This window comes from Micrasema longulum, unplaced genomic scaffold (genome assembly GCF_059751315.1).
Source record: "Micrasema longulum isolate JH-2025_06_02 unplaced genomic scaffold, ASM5975131v1 h1tg000010l, whole genome shotgun sequence".
In the NCBI taxonomy this organism is placed as follows: Eukaryota; Metazoa; Arthropoda; class Insecta; order Trichoptera; family Brachycentridae; genus Micrasema; species Micrasema longulum.
The window spans coordinates 315-21,757 of record NW_028277218.1 but is presented as its reverse complement, the minus strand read 5'-3'; the positions used below and the strand labels follow the sequence as shown (position 1 = coordinate 21,757).

Sequence of the window (21,443 nt, the reverse complement as noted above, 5' to 3'; positions counted from 1 at the left end):
ATTAAAAAAAGAAATAGAAGTATGTTAAATAAAAAATCTGCATGATTCTACAAAGAGAGGAAGGGGTAAAAGTGAAACGGAAAGAAGAGGAAAGTAAAAACTATAACATTTAAATAATGATTTCATTGTAAATAAAGAATATATGTCATGTGAATAAACCTACGGAGCAAACATGGATTAGGTTAAGTAAATTAAGGTGTAATAGTGCATTGCCCTATGCACCATTCGTCGGGGGTAAAGGTATAATCATAGAATTTAGAATAGTCCAGAAAGAACGTAGAATCATATTTGAATACATCGGACTGTGTCCAAAAAACCCCTCCTTTGCCCCACTTTTACCGCGCGCATGCGTGAAGTCGCCGCGTAATGTTGCCAGATCGCAAAAAATATAATCAATACACAAATGTACCATAATTATATATTTGAAAAAAGCTATTTGTTAATTTTTCCAAAATTGTATGGTACACGCGGAAACATTGATTGACACAACAGAGAAGATAAGTAAAGGGACATTTAATAAGAGTAATTTAATTAATAAACTTTAAACTTAAAAAATAAAACAAATTATATTTTACATAAAATTGTTTTTTTTTATGTCATGTTAAAATGATATTTGATGTTTTAAAGATAATTTCGGTCAAATGTCCACCACGGCGTTGTTTAATCCGAGAAGTCCAATTTTCATTAGTTTTCTCATTAGATGAGCAAATTAGCGTAAAACGTTTGACTACCCTGGACACACTAACAAAATTTCCATTTTGTTTTTTTTGACAATCTGATAAAAAAATAATTAATTTTTAAGTAATGCATCTGCTACTTACACATGTATTTGCTACTAACATGTGAAATGTGATCCCATCCTGTTTCTGTTTGATCCCAAGCAGTATTTCTTCACTTTAAAACGACACAACACGGCATAGTTGAATTCAAATCGGGAGTTGCGTATTAAGCGACGTCTACAAAGAAACTAATGGGTCGAAACGTAAAACTACTCCTTTGAGAGTAGTTTAGTCGCCTTATTTTCGATGCGCGTATGGACTGGTCTATTCTTAATTGTATGGGTATAATGATGATTGAAATAGGTATTCTATGAAAAGTTATTAAGTCAACATTTTTGCTGTTATTATTTAGAAATCCGATATTATTATATATATAAAAGACGATTGATGCTTAAATCTACAAATTTGGAATAAACAGTCACCGGTTTCACCGCTATCGCGACATCTTTTATACTGATATATTTACTATAAAATTCAATGAATTCATTTGTACAAAAACTGAACTTAATAGGAAAAAAAAGAAGTGAAAAACTGAACTGAACGTTGGAACGAATTCAACGGGTGGACTAATCCACCAAGAATTATCACTAACAAACTTGAACGTTTTAGAAAAAAATAGACATTATATTACTCGCACATCCCCACTCTCATCAGAACTAAAAACGGCCAAGTATTTTCTGAAATAAGTAAAAAATAATATTAATCTGCCGTGGATGGTAGCGACGCATATAACCAGTTATAATGATCGAATCATTTTATTATTTTCATGAGAGAATGACGGTATTTTGAGTATGTCCAAACGTTTGTAGACTCGAATTTATGCAGATGTGGAAATTACTAATTAATTTATATTTGCGTTCTTATGATTTACCCAAATATTTTATTTTGAGGGCCATTTTCAACGAGTTGTAAATAACTCTGTTTAAAAAAAAAAAATCAAGCTGGGATATAGTGGGATTCGAACCACGGACCTTTGATTTGTGAGTCCGAGACACTAGCTACAGGACCACAACCCGATTCTGTTTTCTAATCTAATTTCCTTCGTCGCTGTTAAAATATTGGTCCGTTTGAATTAAATTTTACGAGTGTTAATATACATATATATTTTTTTTCAATTTATTTATTTAAATATAACATATACATTACAAACATACATTTAATACGTACATATTATGAAAAAGAAAAAATACATGAAAGAGAGTCATGTCAAAGTAGTAGGAGAATCCTGCTCCGGAAAATCCCTTCAGATACATGGAACAGATCAATATCCAGAGCGATGTTTGATTGAGATTAAACTCCAGTATAGTCGACAACTCATATTCCAGCACAAATTTTTCGGTGTCCGGGCGGACGAAGAATACAGTTCTATGCGTAAAATAGAACCAGAATCATGGACAAATAAAAATTGAGTGGAGAAAAGTTCGCCTTATAGTGTAGTGATTGGCGAGTTCGCTTACCATACTAGAAGTCCTGGGTTCGATCCCTAGGAGGGTCAAAATGAAATATTTGTTTATAAGGTACATTTACTAGATGTAAAAAAGTAGATTTGTTTAGAATAAAAAAAACATGTACCATTAATGAAATATATAAAAAAATAAAAATTTAAATAATAATTTACACTGCAACGTCCACTATCTCTGGACTGGTACTTGAAGCGCATGATCGAGATACACTACGTGTACTGCAATGCAGTGCCCTATGCACCATTTAGAGCGGAAAGTAAAAAATAATTACGAAAAATTGATATTTTAAAAATGCCATAAAAGGGTAAAGAAATCTGATGTAATCGATCTGAAAATTAAAAAGACTGACTCTGTTTTAGAAAAATCTAATACATTTTATTCTTATTCTAAGTGGTGGGGGTCAGTGCTATGCAAGCTCCTGACGTCACTGCGACCTATGAAGATCTATTATGACGGGTCCCCGTGAATAGCTCTCGCCCTCCAAGCCCAGGTCTATAAAGAACCTGGCTACTGTGTGGAAGGCGAGTGTTTACATTTTGCTCAATCTCTCCCCTCAAGCCCAGGTCCGTAAACCATCGGGCTATTAGGTAGGAGGCGAGCTCTTAAACATCCTCAGATTAAGCCAGTGGTCCCCCGAGAATGAGGCTCCTTTTATGATGCAAAGCATTACATTCACATAGAATGTGTATAGGTGTTTCCTAATCTTCACTGCAGAACCTACATCTGAAAGTTTTGGAAAGGTTCATTCTAACAAGGTGTTTGTTTAATCTGCAGTGCCCTGGGCGGGCTCTAGTGAAAACCCTTACTTGATTTTGCCTGAGCTATATCAGGTCAAAAGCAAAACTTTGTGAGTAACCTTGAATCAGTTCCTTCGCACAGTGCTGACCAGGTACTTCTTGCCAGAGCATAACGCTCTGCTTCCTGGTCCATGACCTAAGCTCGTTACGAAGAGCACATTTAGGCAACCCACTGTAGGGTTCAGGGCCTTTTGGGGCTGTCTCAGCTCTCAGCCTTGCCAATTCATCAGCTGCCTCGTTACCGTCGATGTTTGAGTGTTCAGGTACCCAAATACATGTCACACTGTTACACTTACCGATACAATTAAGCGTCCGTAGGCAATCTAATGATTACTTCATCTCAGTTAATGTTTCAAACACATCATAGGAGTACTTTATTGTTTCATTGCTCCAGTATTTCTTCCAACCAACAAAACAATTCATTGATACCGAGACTGCATAGGTTAGGTAACACTTATGGAACGGCTGCAGACATTCTGTCCAATTCTTTACTATCTTATAAGTCCACAATATCAAGTTATTTGTAGCTGCTCGTCAAACAAATATTGACAATTCAATTCCATAAATTAAATAAATACTTACTTGTTTATTTTTATTACCTTATACTTGTTTTTTTTATTTTTAACTATTATATCAAATTGCATTGTAGTATTGGCAAATACGCATTTCATTTATACATATTTTTCTTTCTTCCTTTTTCGCGATAATATATGCTTGCTTGTTTATTAATTAAACTTAAATTTGTCTTTCTTGCTTACCGTAACACTTTATTTACTGTGTTTGCAGAATTTATTTCATAAGCTTTGCATTTTTTGTTTATATGCTTACTGTTTTTTCTTGCATACCTTTGTTATTATTGTTTTTTTTTTTTACTTTGTAAAACTTTTTATTATATCCTTTTTAACTAATTTCACATATTTTTTCTGTATATTCTGTGTTAATTATTTAATATGTTAGCATGTATTTAATTTATATTTTTTTGTAAATGCCTTTTGGGCGTTAATGAACAAAATGAATAAATAAACGATCATTCCATCTTGACGAAAACCGATTATCAGTAGATTATTCGTATATTTTCAATAATGGTTGAGAGTTAGATATTCGATTGTATTCACTACGCGCATCGCTAATATAGAGATAAAAAACGTTGTAGCTTAATGGCTTTTTCCAGGCTACATTATTCTTATTTTTTGCTTTTTTTTATGAAAATGATTTTTATTACGGACAGTATTTTGTATGTATCAAAATATACAAAGTAAAGTCCAGTTCACTATTTTGCGCTTCATATAAAAAATATACGCCTTACAACAGGTTGTACCTAACAGGCAGACTAACTGCACTTTTGGTAATAGATTTCTCTCGATTATTCTAGAGAAATCTGTTACCATAAGAATGGGTAGTTTGTAATATGAGAACTGTTTTGCTATGTTGATGGACCATTATTACTTTTATTTAAATATTGCTTCTTCCTAGCAGCGAAGAAGACCTGCAATTCTTGATAACAAAAGTCCACGATGTATGCAAGAAAAGCGATTTGCTTATGACCGTTGATAAATCGAAATTGATGGTTTTTGAAAGGGATGAAAATATAACTAAATGTGAGATCAGTGTGAACGGAGATATTCTGAATAAGGTAGAAGAATTTGTGTATCTGAGAAGTATGTTTTATAAAACAGTATAGAACTATTTAAAATTTTCAGCACTTATGGACATACACTCACACGCCGAATTACACTCACTCTAGAACTGCAGGACTCCGGCGTGATCGAGGCATGGCAGATTCTCCGTGTCCTTCGTTGATCACAGTTTGTTTGCGTTTAGCTCTTTCTAAGACTTCCAAAAACTTATTTGATATAAATTCTTGTCATAGTGTTGTACTTAATTTAATCGCTTTTTGTATAATCTTGTATTTATCTATTAGCTATTAAAACCTCAAACAGATGTAAGTGCATTTTTGATTATTTAATTTTACGTAACCTTACAACAAAACTGCGTCAAGTCAAACCAACTGTTTCATTCAAACAAATCACTACACAATCATATGACGTCGAGATGACAAGTCGGTAGAACATACCGAGGTAGATAGATATAGTAAAGAAGTTAAGTATACCGTCTCGGTATGTACCGGTGAAGATAGCCTTTATAAACGCGGGGTGGTATTCTGAACTCAAAAGCGCGCGTAGAAAACATAAGCGTATTTTTATCGAGTATTTACGTACTTAATACACACCATCAGAGCGATCTCTTCGCGCGCAATTCCATTCAGAATACCAGACCAGGTCCTTATTCAGACTTCCACAACGCTCCTCTAGTCGACGCAAGTTCACAGGTATGGTCGTTCTTATTATTATTTGTTATAGGCAGGCAGGCTTTGCTGATGTGCCTATATCTTGTGTTCTGCTTTTTGTCTATGTTCTTCTTCCTTCAAAAAAGCATCCAAACAGTTTTTGAACTGGTTGACTGAAATGGAATGGACCACATATTTTTAAAATATATTTTGGAGTAATATATTTTGAAATGCATTTTTAATCAAATAAATTATTGATCTGATTTTCTTGGCAATAGACGTGATGTGAGCTTCCCATTTTAAATCCATTGATATGATTATGCCGAGATCTTTTTAATGATAGCGGACTTGAGTTGGACACCACTCAAAAGATAAGTATACATGGGGTTGTTTTTGCCTATGTGAAGAACGGTACATTTTTCAGCATTTAGCGAGATTGGCCAGTTTTGAGTTCATTCATTGGTGTAGTCCAAATCCTGAAATACTTGATCAGAGTTTAGAAGGGGGTTTGCAAACAGTTTGGTATCATCTGCAAAGATACTCGATTGAGATTTTACGACTGTTTTGAGATCATTCATGTACAGGATGAAGAGGATCGGGCCGAGGACTGAACCTTGCGGAACGCCGCTAAGTACGTTATATTCTGTAGGTAAGGTGTTGCCTATTTTTACTTGAAAAATGCGATTGTTTAAGAAAGCTTCAATCCACCTTAGTAGCTTACCACGGATACCCACGTGTTCCAACTTCTTGACCAGTCTTTTAATTGGAACACGATCGAATGCTTTTTCAAATTCAAGGTCTGAACTGAAGAACATAATAAACACAATGGATTGTGGCGAAGAACTTTTCAAGAAGAAAAAGTTCTTCAGTTCAGGTTAAGTTAAACATTGTAACAAATTGGTGACAGTAGATCTTTTGGGGACGAATCCGTGTTGTTTTTGAGTTATTGGTTGTCACTATAAGCTGTGACTCTGGATTCATTCAATTTATATATTATGTCGTCGGTATATTAAAAAATTATGTGAAAAATGTTGCATGAAAACTGTTTTTCATTTAAAATCAGAATTTATTTATTTTTACATGTTTTTTTCCTGATGTAGACACCTATTTAGATTTTCACATCAGCATATCGTCGTTATATTTCCTGTTTATAAATTATAGTGTAAGTTAATAGTACTGTCAAATGTAATAGGAATCAAGTGCCATTTATGTAGTTATGAATAAATTATACTTCTGTTGGCATCCCATGGTGAATAGGGCACTGCTTTGTTAAACTAAATGCAGCGTATATCGAGCCCGAGACCTCAGCACGGTAGGCTAATGCGCCAATTACGGACTTATCTCTATTCGATTTCGAGAGTAGCCATCGGATCGAAAGCACTCGTCCAGGATTCTGGTTCGGTTTCACACACAGAACGGTGTTCTTAATCCGCTCGGACACAGAAAAATAAACACATATCATAGAAAAAATTTAAAAGCAAAAAAAATCGCTTACTAATACAACCCTTACAGTGTTTTTCAAGTTGTGATCAAATTGTTATTATTTACTACTAAGTGACAACAAGAAAGCACCCCTACTTATAAATAATTCACTACCCCATTGAGTGGTTAACGCACACACCCACCCCCTCTACCAGCCACTGACAGGTGACTAAATAAAGATGAAAGGTGAAACGTTTCTTTTGATAATAATGTGTGATAACATGTTCCCGTATCTTTTAGAAATTGCTTTGACAGTTTCGAATTTTGAAATTCAACATGGCGATAATTGTCGAATACAAAGGATGTGACAATTAAAAGCGTACGATTTGTATTATCAATAAAACTCAAATAGTTTTAAAATTTTCAAACATTTTGATATATAATACAGACATTTAAATTATGTAAAGAACGCAACTTCTTAACAATAAATTACTGTTTATATTTTGTATACATTGAAATCAGTTATAAGTTAACTAATCTTGTAGTAATTCAAACAAATATCTAAAAAAATGTGTATTGTTAATCGTTCGATGTCCAATCGTTAATTGTTTGATGTTCGGTTCGATTTCCAATCATTAATGATTAGTTATTAATAACTTCTAAAAAATTGTGACAAGCTCACACGCGACCTTTCGCCTACGCAGTTATGCGCTAACTGAAGTAAAATTTACTGCGCTCCATCTCATTTTGAAATAAAGAACTGCATAAGTCTGCTGGTTCTTATGAGGCGGTCGCCCCTCACTGAATTCACAAATCCGCGCATGCGCAAATTGAGATATTTTGTGGCGCTGTAGACGCAGTTCTAACCAAACAATCCATGTTTATTTTTCGTATATTGTTACGCCATGGTATTATAACATTAAACTAGGAAATATAACTCTTTAATTATGAAATTATGCCAGAAAATAATTTTTTAGTTTATTTCAAAACACTCAATTGGAGTGACGGTGTTAGTACCTGCCTACTAGGCACATATTTTACCTACGTACCTAGTACGAAATGGCTGCTTCCCTAATTGCAAACCTCACCGTACGCCCCAGAACACAATATCTCTAAAATGCTCTCCTCTGCTTCTTTGATACGACACCATATTTTTGTTGAAATTTTCCATGACATTTGTATATAGATAATTTATTGAGTCTTTATCTCACCAATTTGCCGGATCATCTCGTTCTTTGGATCAGAAACTGTTGCTGACTTACTGGCATAGACGTTTGCTTTCAAAAAGCCACAAAGAAAAATCCAGCGGTGTCAAGTTTGTGATTATGTCACAATAACATTTACCATTCACTGTAATTGCTTGGCCGGCCTCATTTTCAAAAAAAATCACATGACTCCGCAGCCAAAAACTGCACCAATTTCACTGAGGTATAACTAAGTAGAGATGATGCTTTGCAAAACTTTAGCTACACAGAACAGATCTTTAGCTTTTATTGTAATTTTAAATTTAATAAATTTTATATTTGAAGCACTTATGGTGGTCTCAGCATATACTCCCATCGCTCGAACAGGGGTGAATGGTTTGTGTAAATATTATTTGAAGTTATTTTTACACTGTTACATGAAAATGAAATATGTTTTCTTTTTATGAATGGTAGAATTGACTCTGCACTCTTAAGCCATTTTACTGGAATCATTTTACTATACCATCCATTATTATTATTGTTATATTGTCGTTTATTCTTCGTATATTGACATATTGTGAATAATTATTGTTATATTGTCCTTTAAAATCGGCAGTTAAAAATAGCACGTTCCAAAGGTTGACAATATCTACTAATCCTTATAGTGTTTTATCTTATGCCCGCGCTGGCGACGGTGGATGCGATAAAGATAAGAAATACGGCCGACGCGCTTTATAAAATTTGCGGGGACAATCGAACAAGTAATATTTTTTCCCATTTTTTCGTGTTTTCTCTCCGATGCTCTGCTCCGAAAATTTTCATTTATGTCTAGAATTGAAGCTAATTTTTTTTTGAAAGATTAGGTCGAACGAAAATTGCGTACTAAATTTATTTATCGCGTAATTGATAATTTTCGTATTTATAGGGTCTGAGAATCCTATCTCCGGTGGGTATGAGTTAATCTCATAAGATTTACTCATTTCATGTAAACAAATACCTCGTCCAAGGAAGAATAGTGCCATTTTGTCTTTTTTCCGTTGATATTATCATTTTTGTGTATTTTTTTCGTATTATGTGTTTTTATACTAGTAAAAAAGTTCATTCACAAAATTAAAAAAGATTTCTTATTAGCATATTGTCACAAAAACATTTAAAAATAATAAAGTTGAGCTAGATACCCGAAATTACACACTGTGCGGCGTCACACCACCATATCCAAATGATTTTTTTAGCAAAGTCTCTTAAGAGTTATTGTACTATCACTACTAAATAATGTTCGATGTTAAGTGTACCACGACCACAACTTAAAAGAGCACTAAATAAATAGTCCAGATAATGCCTGATGAAAGGTGCCTTCATTTTTTTTATTCTTTGGGTACACATGTATAAACGTACTTATTATTCAGATTATCAATTTGATTACATTTATGATAGTCAATTAATTAAGGTTAGTGAAGAAAATAATAAAGGGAAGCCGTAGTATTGGTTTCTTATCGCCATCTAGCGATATTTTGTGAAGTTACTTGCTCTGAAAATTTCTCCGTCAGTAAATATAGTAGAAGTTTCCAAAAAAATACAGGGGATGCTGCCTAATCATAGGCAGAATTATTGTGAACGTAACACTGTATGGAAAATGATCTCAAAACTTTTATTTGTGTAAAACTAAATTAATTCGAACGCCCATAAGGGTTTTAACATTGTTTAAATACAATGATAAAAATCACAAAAATTGAGTGACAAAACATTTTTTTTAAATGAGTAACAAAATAACGTACATTTTACCTTCTAAAAAATCTACTAGATACCTAATTTGTGATAAAATCTATAACCTAATCTATTTTTGATAAAAGATATGGGTGCAAAAATATTGTAAATAATACAAAAATAATAATAATATCAATAATTCAAGTTTGTTGGTGAAAATTCTTGGTGAAAGTTCATGGTAATTTACTATAGAAATTAAATTCGAGTGTTAATGCAATTCAAGTATGTAACTGATAAAAAGGCCCGCAATAATATATTGAAATTAATTAAAGTATCTACACTTATGTAGTCAGTAACACTTCGCAGAATGACCCTTCAGTCAAAAATAATTCAATAAATATAAAACCACTTGTTTTTAACTGCTTTTTTTCTACCTACCGGTTTCAAAGCTACACAAGCTTCTTCATAAGGGTATAATGAGGAAGTTCAGTGTTTTTGTTTTTTTTTAAATTTGTTAATAGACTATTAAACTAAGCCAAAAAAAATATTTTTATTTTTATATATCGTATTATGAGCGCTAGTTTTATAATTCTAAAATAATTCCGTGTGTGACGTCAGAGGTTCTTCTCTATCAGTTCTCAAGATTGGTTTGTGTGCGGTAAGCAAACCGGATATCCTTCACAGCTCTATTATTGGTTGGTTCATATGAACCAGTGACGTCGTTCAAAGTAGTGCGCTTTTATTAAAATATTTTTTATATTTTTTTCGTACATTTTCAAGAAACTTTGCCTGTACGGAAACTTTGCCGTACAATTTAATGCTCTAATTTTTACTGCGCGCAGGAAAACATTATTTGTATCCAATTTCCCGTAGGGCTGAAGTTCCTTATTAACTAACGAATTCCTTCCTATTTTATTTTAACAGTAATTACAAAATATTACATCAAAACATATGATGCTAATAAAAGTTAATTCTTTTCGTCACGTTGTTCTTGTAAAGAGGAGAAGTGTTATGTGAGATGGATACGATCTTTAAAACTAGACAGGAGTGGACTAAGGGAAAGATTGTTTATTTGTCGAGTTTTAAAGATGGTATATATCTCACTTCACACTTCCCCTCTTTACAAGAACGAACAAGTTTACGGCCCCTGTAGACTTATTCTGAAACTAATTCGTTTCTTAAATTCATTCGTATTGTATTAGGGGGAACGAAAGTGGAATGCGATTTTGATTGCGTTAAAGTGAGATGGATATATTATGACGAACAAACGAACTTACGAAACGAAATTGTGACAGAATAACCCTGCTAAACAAAAAGAACTTAAAACTATGTGGCAAAGACAAACAAATATATGAAAACAGAGTCGTGTACCTATATATTATAATAAGTAACCGTAATCATTCTATGGAATTTAGGTTGCTGAGGGTCGGTGGAGCTCCTGCCCCAGTTAGAGATTCACAGAAGACACGAGGTTGCTGTTTAATGCGTATTTATTACATGGCGAATAAATAATGAATACCAATATCGCGCGAGCGTTACAGTGATGAGGAGTAAAACTGTTTTCACTTGGACTAGGTACATGCTCTCTTTTATACGGTTAAACAGAGTTATTATTGTATTGGCGTCACTTTCAATAACATAATAATTATTCATTGCGTAGGAAGGATAAATATTTTTGCATTGAAAACCTACATATTTATACAAATTTTATTTTCCAAAATCGGTGTGAAAATGTCCATTCAAAGATTACAAAAAACACAACTTCAGCATTTGAAAAATAAAAGAGATATATCAAGTTTTGCGTTCTATATGTTATCTCGTGTTACACTGAGTTAAGGCTCTTTAGATAAAAAATGTGAAGTGTTTTATTAACTATGCTTACAATTATTTGTCATCAAAATAATTTAATTTTATATGTACCACGTACTTACTTTGCAAAACTATTCGAATCGTTTGTGGCCAATCCTTTTTCCTCGCAGCTCTTCTTTGACGTAAAAATCTTCAATATACATCGCCAGTCCTGACCACGATGAATACACAAAATTACCAAGAATGTAATGAACTAGATTATTGGTTTTCTTACACTCGGCTACAAAATTTACACACTTAGGAGGCAAAATGTCAAATCCGTCCCTTTCCATATATAAAAAAAGAAATAATGTGTGAAATTCCTTAAAAATTTTTTAATTAAGTTTTAAAAAATTACTTAAAGGTAAATAAGTCCAGCTTTCAATTTAAATAATTATCTTTAGCCTTAAACAAATTTAAATATACAGAAGGAAAATGTTGATAAAGAATTAATAATTGATTACATGTTAATAATGCACATGATTTATATAAATAAGATGAACTTAGAAAGACACAGACAATTTAAAGACGTTTTAAAATAAACAAACCATTGCTGATAAAATAATAAATACCTACACGTTCTAATGAAAAAAACAAAACATTTATAATTTATTTTTTTAATGAGGAAGTTTTGTGGTTTTCATATTTTTTTTCGTTTGTTAATTTACTTTTAAACTAAGCCAACTTTTTACTTAATAAGTTATGTATCGTATAATTAAGGTTACGATTTTTTATGGTTTTGCATTTTTTAAATTACTCCGCGTGCGACGTTTCAAGTTCTTTTCCCCTTTTTCTCAATGAGTTTTGATAATTGTTCAGTTGGCTTACCTTAAACCAAAAATATGTCACAACTATCTTTTCGTTTATTGATTTGAGAAAAACTAATGACGTCATTTAAAGTACTTTGTCTTTATTTTTATTATTTCTTTCATATATTTTCAAGAAACGTCTAGTATTCGTTATATATCCAACTTTCCGTAGCGCTAAACTTTCTGATTTTTTCCAGTGCACCCCAAATTAGATTAAAATAAGGGTAAAGTAGAGTTTTATTTTATTTTTATATTTTACCCCGAAACTTCACACATAAGTGAGTACTGCATATTTGGATGATTTAACTGGCAACATTTTATTGAAAAATAAGAAGCGTCAAATTCAAATCATCAAGTGTCAGAGAATAGAGATAAAGTTTGGGTTTGGAGGTTAGGTTCAAGATTTCTTTTTATCAATACTTGAGTATGCGATATACAAATTTAACTTGTTTTTATTTATTTACCTTCTACTGGAAGTTTACATCCGCCCGGGCAACCTGCGAAAATAGCGAGCTCCTAAAAAAAAACAAACTCGATTAATGTCATGTCATGTATGTAATATTTACACAATTACAGATAAAATCACCGAAAACACATTACCAAAACCATCGCTTATACAATTTTCATGTCTTCGCGTTTCGCATCTCGAATTACAACGGAATACATGTTTCTTGTTTTAAAATAGTATTTGTGCAAGCTTATGAAATTATTCCCGCAATCCTGACCTTGCGAAAATCTGCGCGGTTGTTACAATATTGAAGTAAAAATAGTTATAAAATTTGTTTTTATCCTTATTTAGACTGTTCAGTCAGAAAATATTATGTAATGATAGTTATATTAAGTGTATTGTGTGTTTTATAAAAAAAGTAATTGGGTTCTTCATGTTATATTAAAATATTGTCTAGGTATTCCTTTCATGTTCAAAAATATGTTGGTATTCCTTCTATGTTTAAAAATGTTCATTTATCATTAGCTGTAGTGGTTTATTTATTTTATCATCATCATTCCATGTCTGCTCCCTAGTTGGAGCATATGGTGTCCACAAAGTCCTCTAGGCATCTCTGTCGGCTGCCAGCTCCAAAATACAAAGTCCAACCACTGCACTCCCAAGATTCTTCTGATTTATTTTAAAACAGGATTAAACCTCCGTTATTTTACCTCTAAGTTGGTAGGTAAGGCTTTTGCAATATCTAGTGGTTGCCAAAATTAAAGTGTTAGCCATTTAAATGCCAGTCAAATTCAACAGATTTTGGAATACTTTTAGGAAAGAAAAATACTGGCATTATTGTCTCTATGGACCACTTTTGTTGGAGGATGTCATGCGCAATCAAATTTGGGATGGTCTTTCTATTAATTTTAGGCAGTGTCTTAAATTGGAAGTAACGTTTGTAGGCCTGTAAAAAAAATACTGTAAAATATATTCTAGATATTTACATGCAAATGTTACACTGTACCGTGCGCAAAATATCTTGCTTGTGGCATTTAAAAGGTCAAAGATACCTTTTCACTAGAGTTTAGAAAGACAATAACCAAGTATATATAATTTGAATCAACATTATTTATTATTAATCACCACTGTGTAAAAAAGTATTGTTACAAAATTGTTAATTTGTATTTTATCTATAAAATTGTTTGATTCAAAGTTGATGACCTTCCAATAATGTGACAACCTTATGTGCTCATTTTGCAGTAAATATAATCTTAAATTACAGGATTTTAGGTTAAACTACGTATGTTCCTTATTCTTATTGTTAAACTTCAGGACTTGACCAAAATGAAGACGAAACATCCTAAAAAATACTAGACAGACTGAAGATTTTTTTCTACGGGCTCAAGAATTTTTCTCTCTTTTGGATGGGAACAGTGAACTGTAGTATACATGTTTATTTTTTTAAATACTCATTTTATTAAAAATATATTAAATGAATTTTCAACAATCCTGTATTTACCGTTATTTATCAATAATCCAATATTAATCATCATTAGGATAAGTGTTGCTGTCTCATACAGATATTAAATTATTTCTTAAATATTTATTTATTATTGCCCAAATGATCCTAATAATGATCCTTAAGACAAAAATAATTTAATTTAATTTACTCTTATATAATTTTGAATTCTCTATCCTTACCTCAGTTTTGTATAAATACATTGAATTTCTTAATAAAGATACTAGTCTCGAAGATGTCGCGAAAGTGATGAAACCGGTCACTGGATATTCCAAATGTGTGGATTAAAGTATAACTCTTCCTTTATTTCTATATAAATTTACACAAAAATTTAAAATATCAATTTTATTATTAGTGTGACATTTATAATAAAATTAATATTTGAAACACTGACTTTATGGTTTTCCAAATTAAATAATAATTTAACTATGTATGTATTTAATTTGTGTAAAATCATTCAAATAAATTTAATATGCCAACTGATTTGGAAACTTGACTGTTTCTCGGTCTGAAAAAAACTAACTTACTCAAAATATTTCAATCTTACCAAAGCTGACATTTATAATTTAAAAGTAAATCTTTCTACATTTACATCTATGAACATGTGCTTAGTGTTTCACGTCAGAATAGAGATTCTCAGAAAGGAAGCTGTAGGTATTGCCGGGGTCCACATTCATGAGGTGCGCCGTAAGAGGTGCTGGCGAGGTAGAAACTCCTCGCTCCCACGTCTATCACTTAAAGGTCCTTTGCTGTCAGTTCTGTTAATGCATGATCGATATTTACATTTCTAGTAAAATACAATTATTCCTTTCAAAATATCAATAGTATGCAGTTGTAGTATTATATACAAAAATTATGAATTATTAGTGGAATCAGCAGTTTGTTACCTAACCAGACTAATCACTTCTTTTTTATTTATTTTTTTATTTTATCTCTTTGTTTTATTTGGAAAAACAACAGAAAATTCATAACAATTTTTTAATCTTTTTTTTAAAAAGGAATAACCCGTTAAGCCTCTATTTTGAGGCTTGTCAGCAGGTGGGATAGAGGGGATATGGAAGGAGGTAATGAAAAACACACCAAAACACCCAGACCAATTGAGAAAAAATCTTTCTTAGATTTTTTTCTTGCAACTGGTAAGGAACGAACCCGCGACGCCAGTTTCACAGACAGCCGTCTAACCAGCTGGGCCACGGCGCCTGTAATATATTATAATATAATTTTTTTTTTATTTCAAAATACAAAAATGTACAAAAACACAATTGTATTCCCATGAGTTAGCAAACTCATTCTGGGAATTCTGGGTTTAATGTATGAGTCCAATTAAAGTTATTCACCACTATATAATACTTTTTGTAGACATACTAATGAACAGATTAAAAATATGTATGTGTATATAAAAATATTTAAAAAATATCATAGGAGAGAGTTAAATTAAACAATAATGATTTCGTTCTTGAAGCGTTAGGAAGGATGAAAAGGATAAGAAAAGATTAGGATGAAATAGGAAAAAGGAGGGATTCTGTTGAGGTGATAACCCTTAAAATGCTTGTAAATAATAGAGACAGGAGAATAACGTGATAGTGACACACATTTAATAAAAGTATTTCTAATATATATTTTTTTTAAATTAGAAAGTTTTGAATCAAATATATAAAAGAAGGAACAAATTTTGTTTTATTCTGTGCAGCTACGGTTAGTGAAGAATTTTTGAGCGATGTTATTAAATGGTACAGGATTGTAAAAAAATCAGACTTGTCTAGTAAATCTGGTAGGGCAGTTTAGATTTATATTTTTCAAGAGATAATTACTTTCAATTATACTATTCAAGATCTTGAATAAGAAGCACAGGTCAGAAACAGTTTTTCATTTCGTGAGAGAAGTCAGATAATGGGAAGAGGAAGAGTCATCATACAAATCGAATGTTACACGTGCTTTACGGTTGAGAACTTCTGCTTGAAACATTTGTTACTGTCTTTTGAAAACAAATAAAAATAACTGCTCCTTTGAGAATTTGAGCCAGAGTTCTTTTGATTGACAAATTTTATATTATTTGTAGTTTTTTTTATTTTTTAGTCTGTTAAATATTTATTAAAAACAAATAAAAATCAACGATTAGGGCCGGTATTTAGAAACACCTATTTTTATATCTTTTTTACTGAGGTAGATTTCTCATTTGAAAATTATATAATTTTAATCAAAAAAATTATGTAGTCAATAAATGGAAGATATGCATATGTTCAATTATATTTATTCATAATAATGGATTACACTTATTTGACAATATAATAATTGAATTAGCATAAACTATGTACATTTGTTTAATTAACTTATTTAAATGCTATTTTAAAAACATAACGGAACCACAGTACTTTGTACAAATAAAAATTAAGGGACTGAAAAATATTTATAAATAAAATCAGTCAAGATATATAATACTTAACGAAACATTTCTATAGCCTCTATGTACACCAAGACCTATAGAATGCGCAAAATTGATACATTTCCAAAACTTATAAAAACTCACACCCTGACATTTCACCATTTTGATATTTGCTACATGTTTGTAGGAAATTAATTCTTTAAATTGAGCAAAATAAGCATACTTATCTCACCAGTTAAATAAATAATGCATTTTTGGAGCAGTGAACTGTGGCCTTATTCTGTAACTAATTTGTCTTGTAAATTCATTCGTATCGTATGGGAGGGAACGAGAGCGAAATACATTTTTGATTGCGTTAGAGTGATATGGATATATGAGGAACGAACAAACTTACAAACTGAAATTAATTATCACTGAATAAGCATGCTAGCTTTTGGGAATATATAAATTGTATTTTCTACAAGCTTCTACATAGATGAATTGAAAACAAATTGAATTTAGAAAAACTAGAATAAATTAGTAATAAAAGAATAAAAATGTGTTATTATACGAGTAATATATAATGCGTTTACTAAAATTGTAAACATCACTCGAATTCTGTTTGGATCGAAATTTCGGAACATGAAGTAAGCACTTACTGAATGAACAATTTTTAATCAAATAGTGTTATTTTTACACCTTTTTTTACCATATTTTTATATCTTTCTTTATTGTAAAGATAATAAGGATATTTACATGTTAAGTTACTTGACCTCTCACATTTAGCTTACTCAAACGTTTTTATCACTAAATTTACAAGTTTTCAAGTACTGTTTATCAATTTATAGATACTTTTTAAAGAAGTTTTCACATATGTACATATATTGTTTAATAAGTACATTAAAATATTATATTCCACATTTAATTGTAATTACAACATTTTTTTGTATTCGTCTAATGTGTGTGTTGTTTTTTTAATTAGTTTAATTATCTTGCTTGTGTCGCACTAGTTAATATTAATTCTTATTTTATTTTTATTTTTCAATAATTTTACTATTATTTTTTTCTCGGGGTTTTTCACTATACAACATTCTACCATTCAAAATCCAAAGGTTTAAAGTAGCTTGTGAGAATTCAGATTGTATGTATTCCTTTTTATACTGCAATCCAAATATAAACGATCTAGGTATTATTTATATATTTTGTATGTAAAAAACAAAGCATGAGTATTTTTTATATCTCAGAAGAACTAAAATTATAAATTATCTGGTTGATTTGAAAAAAAAGTGGTTCAAATGGATGCCAAAATGGCAATTTATTATTAATTAGATCGTGGACAGAGTTTCATCAGATCTTAATTTTACGCCACAACTTTACTCGAATCCTATTTACAAACATAATTGGAAAATAGGGAAAAAAAATGCAAATATCTCCCTTTGATTGAATATTATGTAATCAACAATAGTTCATTTTATTACAAGTTTCATTTACATATTTTAAAAATAAAAATGAAGACATTTTAATCGATTGCCGAAACCAGCATTTCCCAACGTTTTAAAGCCTGCGGACAGGTGAAAATATAATAAAAATTTTGCAGACCGGTAACGCAGGTATAAAAACTTTTATTTATGTAGTATTTTGTTTATTGTTTTTTAATATTATAACAGGTACAGATATAACAAATGACGATTTTTTCAGTGCAGTGATTTAAAGTGGGCGACAGGTATTTCTGCTGACCGGCAGAAAATCTCAAAAGACCCGGCGGTTGGGAAACGCTGGCCTGAACAATATGTACATTAAGATTATTGATAAAATTGCACCATGAATGTAAAACTAAAGTAAGCGTACACTTCTCATTTTTCAGGTTTAATTGCAAAACAATCACATTTGTTGCAAGATTGAAAGTTTAAAAAGGGTGTAAGTTTTAACTAAACATTAACGCATATTTTTTTTTTTATAAACTCAGTTTCTTAATTAAAGTGAAATCTTCGAACCCCCACATCTCTAAACTTCATTATTTTCACATACTACAGTTTTACACTCAAGGTGAGAAGTCACAATAATTATCAGTTATCAATATCACATATACACTATACATATTTATTTATACTGGGTATCTTCTATTCAATTCTGAACAATCCTAAATGCCAAAATACAAAACGTGCAGAAAACGGTTTGTTCGACTTCACAAATGATAAATTTCATAGTATTGTGAATGTCATGTAATTAATTGTAAAATTATTAAAAGCGAGAAAATGCTGTGAAGAATTCAAAGTATATAAATAGCCTTTCAAGAGTATCTTATGGGCTTAGGATAGTTTAGATAAATGATTTTGAGTGTTTGGGGCTTAGGATAAATGAAAATTATTGAAAAACAAAAGGTATTGCATATTTTGCATTTATGATTATACAGAAATGAAGGGAATTTAGGAGAGAATGCATATATTCTGTAAAAAAACCGTTTTGAAAAGTTGCTGTTTAGGATAGTTCTGTATTAAATAGACGATATTATGTTCTTTGCCTTTAACAATAATAAAAAAATTACATATTAAATTTGTTGGGCAACCAGAATACTGAACTACCTATTGCACATTACTCGAAACCTATATAGACTTTTAACATCAATCAAAGATAAAACAGTTTTACAATTGATTATTATTATGTAGGTACACTTATTTATACATATGGATTCAATAGAATTCAATGGAAGTTTTAGATTATTTACTTATAATTCAATCTGATTTTAAAACTAGCTTTTACATGTTTACTGAGAATTGACATAATTATTATTTTGAATCTTGGAGTAGGGCACGCATAAACATATGTTTATGTGTGTTGTAATAATTACATTGTGTTTATATAAATAAATGATTTATAAACTGTTTGAGACATGTCTAGTTAACATGTGTATTTAGCTTAATTTATAATGTTGCCTGTTATTGCATTTGCATTTATGGGGAAGTATTAAGCATTTATGGATTTGTTGCAATCATCCTCCGCTTTTATGCTAAAAGTAAGTTAAATACATAGTATATTATATAGTTTTACATGTAGGTACATTGAGATTCGATAAAGTATTTCTGTTCTTATATTTCTATCATTTTATTAAACTTGATTTCCACATTGGGTAAAAAGTTTTTGACGTTGACGGCAAAAATAAAACATACTAAGGTTTAACTTTTACATATATGTAATCACAGAAACCAAATAATTTAACAAGATTATTCATTAATGGAATTTGAGTTAAGGCATTCCAACACAGTGCAAATTTTTAGATCAATTTCCTAAAATCAATTTCTAATAAAAATTATGTGCAATATTTTATATGTACATTGAATTAAATATACAGGCATTAAGTACTTTAATTATTAATTATTTCTTAATTGAGATTTAGGGAGTTTTTGACAACCTTTTGAAATCATTGCAATTTTACGAGCATATTTACATACATTATGTAATGTAATAAGCATTACAAATTAAAATAAGTATAACAATAAATATTTACAGTGTTTAGTAATAAAAATATTATTATTATCCATTTTGAAAACTTATATGAATTATCTTTATATTTAATCTAATTATATATTTTAAACTAACCACAATTAATTTATTTCAAATATCACTGGTGGGAAAATTATGAATAAAATCATCAAAACTTAATAGAAAATATGTGCATAGTATTTTCTAGGATTGTATAAGATACATTTGTGCATGTGGTTCTGATAATTTCACTAGGCTATATACTATAAATTGTACTTATGATTTTATGAAGATGCCATTAGTTTTGCTGCTTGAATAACATTATGCTGGTGATGATACCCGCTCATTTCACCGACTCCCGAGTTTATGGAACTAATATTTGAACCGATGGCTCCAAATCCATGCTGAAGAGGAGGACTAAAGTGATATTGTGGATTTGCCACGCTGTTTCCTCCGTGGTAATGATGTAACGAGTTGCCTCCGTAGTTTTGATTTTCATAACCCGAAACTGAGTTTGGTTCACTTTTAATAGGGGGAGAATTAAACATCGATGGTGAATTTGCGAGATAATTTTGACTGTGGGCGGAGGAAGTGAGTGATGTGTGAGCCGATTGTAAGGAGTGGTGGTGGGATTGTATATGGTGGGAGGGTTGGTTAGAGTGATTGGATTGTGAGGTGGATAGAAGCGGAGTTTGGCCGAGGTATGGACGCTGATTGGAAGAACTGGACATCTTGGCTTGAGATTCTGCTGAGGAGTGATGCGAGTGAGAGTGGTTGTTGCTTCCAGAATTTGACGTCAGTGGAACTGGCGTTTGACCAATTGGCTGCTTTGAATCTGAAACAACACAAAAAGCGTACATTATTAGAGCAGTGTTCTCTGGTTAGGTTAGTCCCCATGGACAGCGCCGTAGTTTGATAAGTTTTCCTCTGCCTGAATCAAATGCTGACCTAAGAGTAGATTTTCTTTCAAATGAATTTTCCCTAATCTCTCTTCAATCAGTGCCTCATGTCTGAAGATGATGATTACGCCTGACTCCAGATATGGCTCATCTGTGGACAGTCTCCTTCTATCTGGAATGGTCTTGTTCTCAGAAGAGAAATAGGTATTCGTCAGTGATGATTCTGATAATTCAGTGACTAGGCCGCTCCATCTTGTCAGTGGACATCCACGCGATCTTGTCCTTCTCCACTTCCCAGGAGAATAGTTTTCTCTAAACTATCAGAGTTCCCCCTGGAAATATGTCCAAAGAACTGCAGGATTCTTTTCTCGTGCATGGATCTAAGTTTTTCTACTATTTCCAGTTCGTGGAGTATAGATGCATTCATACATCTGGTCGTCCACGGGATCCGCAGCATTCG

The 21,443-nt window shown here is 31.5% G+C and overlaps 1 protein-coding gene and 1 long non-coding RNA gene across 2 annotated transcripts; one reads left to right on the top strand and one right to left on the bottom strand.

Annotated features, from left to right (window-relative positions):
- The first annotated feature begins 12,658 nt into the window (after nucleotides 1-12,658).
- Nucleotides 12,659-14,323, top strand: LOC148285725 (uncharacterized). The gene is made up of 2 exons (XR_015823619.1): nucleotides 12,659-12,844; nucleotides 13,317-14,323. It is a non-coding gene; the product is annotated as an uncharacterized LOC148285725 (long non-coding RNA).
- A 2,148-nt stretch (nucleotides 14,324-16,471) lies between these two features.
- On the bottom strand, nucleotides 16,472-20,919 carry LOC148285724 (uncharacterized; the record flags this gene model as incomplete). The annotated part of the gene is made up of 1 exon (XM_088233570.1): nucleotides 16,472-20,919. A coding segment is annotated over one exon (551 nt), but the record flags the coding sequence as incomplete, so codon positions are not given.
- Between the last annotated feature and the right edge of the window lie 524 nt (nucleotides 20,920-21,443).